Raw genomic sequence first — 2,649 nt, forward strand, 5'->3', positions numbered from 1 at the left:
ATATATATATATATATATATATATATATATATCTTAGTTCACTGTGCAAACCTCTCCACAATGGTACCCTGCATTCATGTGACAATATCTGCACATCACTATTATTATTTAATGGGATATCCACAAAAAAGGAAAACAACTCTAAAGTGGTCACTATTGTACTGTCTTTAAACAGAAGATTATAGATTATAATTTTACCATGACATGAAAATATCAGGCTAGGCAGAGATTTCTGGGAGTTAAGGGTCGCAATGGTTCGTGAGTGAGCTTCTGAAGGCACTGCGTCGAACCCCCGCCACAAACAGAAGATGACAACAGCAGCCAGGCCAACTTTTGAACCTGCAAGAGGTGGGAGAGGAAAAGGAGAAGGTGATTTGAGCCAGCTCTCCAAGCAGTATTCAAGCAGAGACCTTCCCTCTCATACAAAGATAAAGTACAGACAAACCACACAGGATGCCCCTGAAGAGGTTCGCAACCGTGACTTCAGGAGAGAGTTGGAAGAGAGGGAGAGAGCTGCTGCAAGGGAGAAAAATAGGGACCGTCCAACCCGAGAACACACAACTTCCTCTTCGGTGTCCAAGAAGCCCCGCTTAGACCAGATTCCTGCTGCCAACCTTGATGCTGACGATCCTCTCACAGATGAGGAAGATGAGGATTTTGAAGAGGAAAGCGATGACGATGACACTGCAGCTCTTCTTGCAGAGCTAGAAAAGATCAAGAAGGAGAGAGCTGAAGAGCAGGCCAGAAAGGAGCAAGAACAAAAAGCAGAGGAAGAGAGAATTCGCATGGAAAACATTCTGAGTGGAAACCCTCTCCTGAATCTCACGGGCCCGTCCCAGCCTCAGGCCAACTTCAAGGTTAAAAGAAGGTGGGACGATGATGTTGTTTTTAAGAACTGTGCAAAGGGTATAGATGATCAAAAGAAAGACAAAAGATTTGTAAACGATACGCTGCGATCTGAATTTCACAAAAAGTTCATGGAGAAATATATCAAGTAGTACAGTTTTATGTGCTTAATTAAAGATAAAGTGTCCAGGAAAAAAAAAAAAAAAAAGAAAATATCAGGCTAATTGTCACAGTTATTATTCTGTCACCATGATGAGACACCATGGCCAAGGCAACTTGGGGACTTGGTTATAATTGCAGAGTGTTATTCCGTGACAATTGTGTTGGACAGCATGAGAGCAGGCAGGCAGGCAGGCATGGTGATAGAGTAGTATCTGAAGCTTATACCTGAGCCTGGGATAGATAAATAGCCAGACAGACAGACAGACAGACAGAATCTGAGCCTGAACCTGGCGTAGACTTTTGAAGCCTCAAAGCTCACCCCAAGTGATACACTCCCTCCAACAAGGCCACACCTTCTAATCCTTCCCAGACAGTTCCATCAACCAAGGACCAAGTATTATATGAACCTGTGGGGACAATTCTCAACCAAACTGCCACATTAATTAATAAGCTTTTTTCCTTCCTTAACTCCATCTTTCTGGCAACTCAGTATTGATCCATATCTAGGTTTGCACAGTGAACTAAGATATATATTTTTTTCTTGCTTTTGGATTCTTGAGTGACTAAGATGAATGAGGCAAATGTCCAGGTATAAGGAGTAAGCATGAAACACAGGAGAGAGCATCTATGACAAATAACAAGGAGGGAAAAATCATTCTGGTCACAAAACGTTGTAATTTGCTTTCATTTGAAAATGGTCTCCAAGCTACTGAAATTAAAACCAAAGTTCCATCTCTGTAGTATTTCTTCCAGAGACAGTACAAGAAAAAAATAGTCACCCCAGGATGTCCAGCATCCATGTGCCCACCGAAGAGGCAGTCGGGGCTTTGGAAGTACTTCAAGGGGGAAGAATGAGTGAAATGTGTGGGAAATACATCATCGGTTTATAGCTGGAGAGACAGCTCGATGGTGAAGAGCATTAGCTGCTTTTACTGAGGACCTGGGTTCAGTTCCTAGAGCCCACGTAGCAGCTCACCACCATCTGAAACTCCAGTCTCAGGGGCCTAGACACCCTCTGTGCCCTCTACAGGTAACTACGCCCCCATCCCCAATGCATGCACGTGAAATTGTTAAGATAAACTGAATTCAAGGAGGGATGTCTCTTGAAGGTACCCATGAGGAACACGGCTCTTGACTGCAGACTTCACATCATTCAGTCATTCAGGTCACCACTCATGCCGTCACCATTGTTATTACAGTATTAGTGCTGACCCAACTCCATTACTTATGCATCATTCCCCAAACCCAGCCCATAGTAGGCGCGATGCAGATGCTGTGTTCACTGTACTGCTCCACAGCACCCGCTCTTCACCTGATGTGGCATCCACACTATTCAGAGCATAACTGTGCCTGGGTGACTGCCACCTTCACCCCACACGCTGTACTCACCACGGCCATCAAAAAGACCGTAGCTAATACAATGGCAAATCCATCAGGGAAACAGATGAGCTTGCCTGATGAAAGGGATGGAAATTGGAGCCGTAATGAGCTACTGTGTCATAAATGAACATAAATTACATTGTCAGTCTATTTACAACTCCACATGGCACCGAGCCTTGCAATTATGTCCATTTAATTATTGCATTCAGAGGATTTTCAATAAAGATTTCTCACTGTGGCCAAACAGCCCATTTGGAAGCT

The 2,649-nt window shown here is 43.8% G+C and overlaps 1 protein-coding gene across 1 annotated transcript; it reads left to right on the forward strand.

Annotated features, from left to right (window-relative positions):
• The first annotated feature begins 227 nt into the window (after nt 1-227).
• Nucleotides 228-1,054, forward strand: LOC116885326 (spliceosome-associated protein CWC15 homolog). Its single transcript, XM_032886591.1, has one exon. The coding sequence runs from the start codon at nt 309-311 to the stop codon at nt 996-998; it is 690 nt and encodes a 229-aa protein (XP_032742482.1). The 5' UTR covers nt 228-308; the 3' UTR covers nt 999-1,054.
• The last annotated feature ends 1,595 nt before the right edge of the window (nt 1,055-2,649 follow it).

This window comes from Rattus rattus, chromosome 16 (genome assembly GCF_011064425.1).
Source record: "Rattus rattus isolate New Zealand chromosome 16, Rrattus_CSIRO_v1, whole genome shotgun sequence".
NCBI lineage: Eukaryota > Metazoa > Chordata > Mammalia > Rodentia > Muridae > Rattus > Rattus rattus.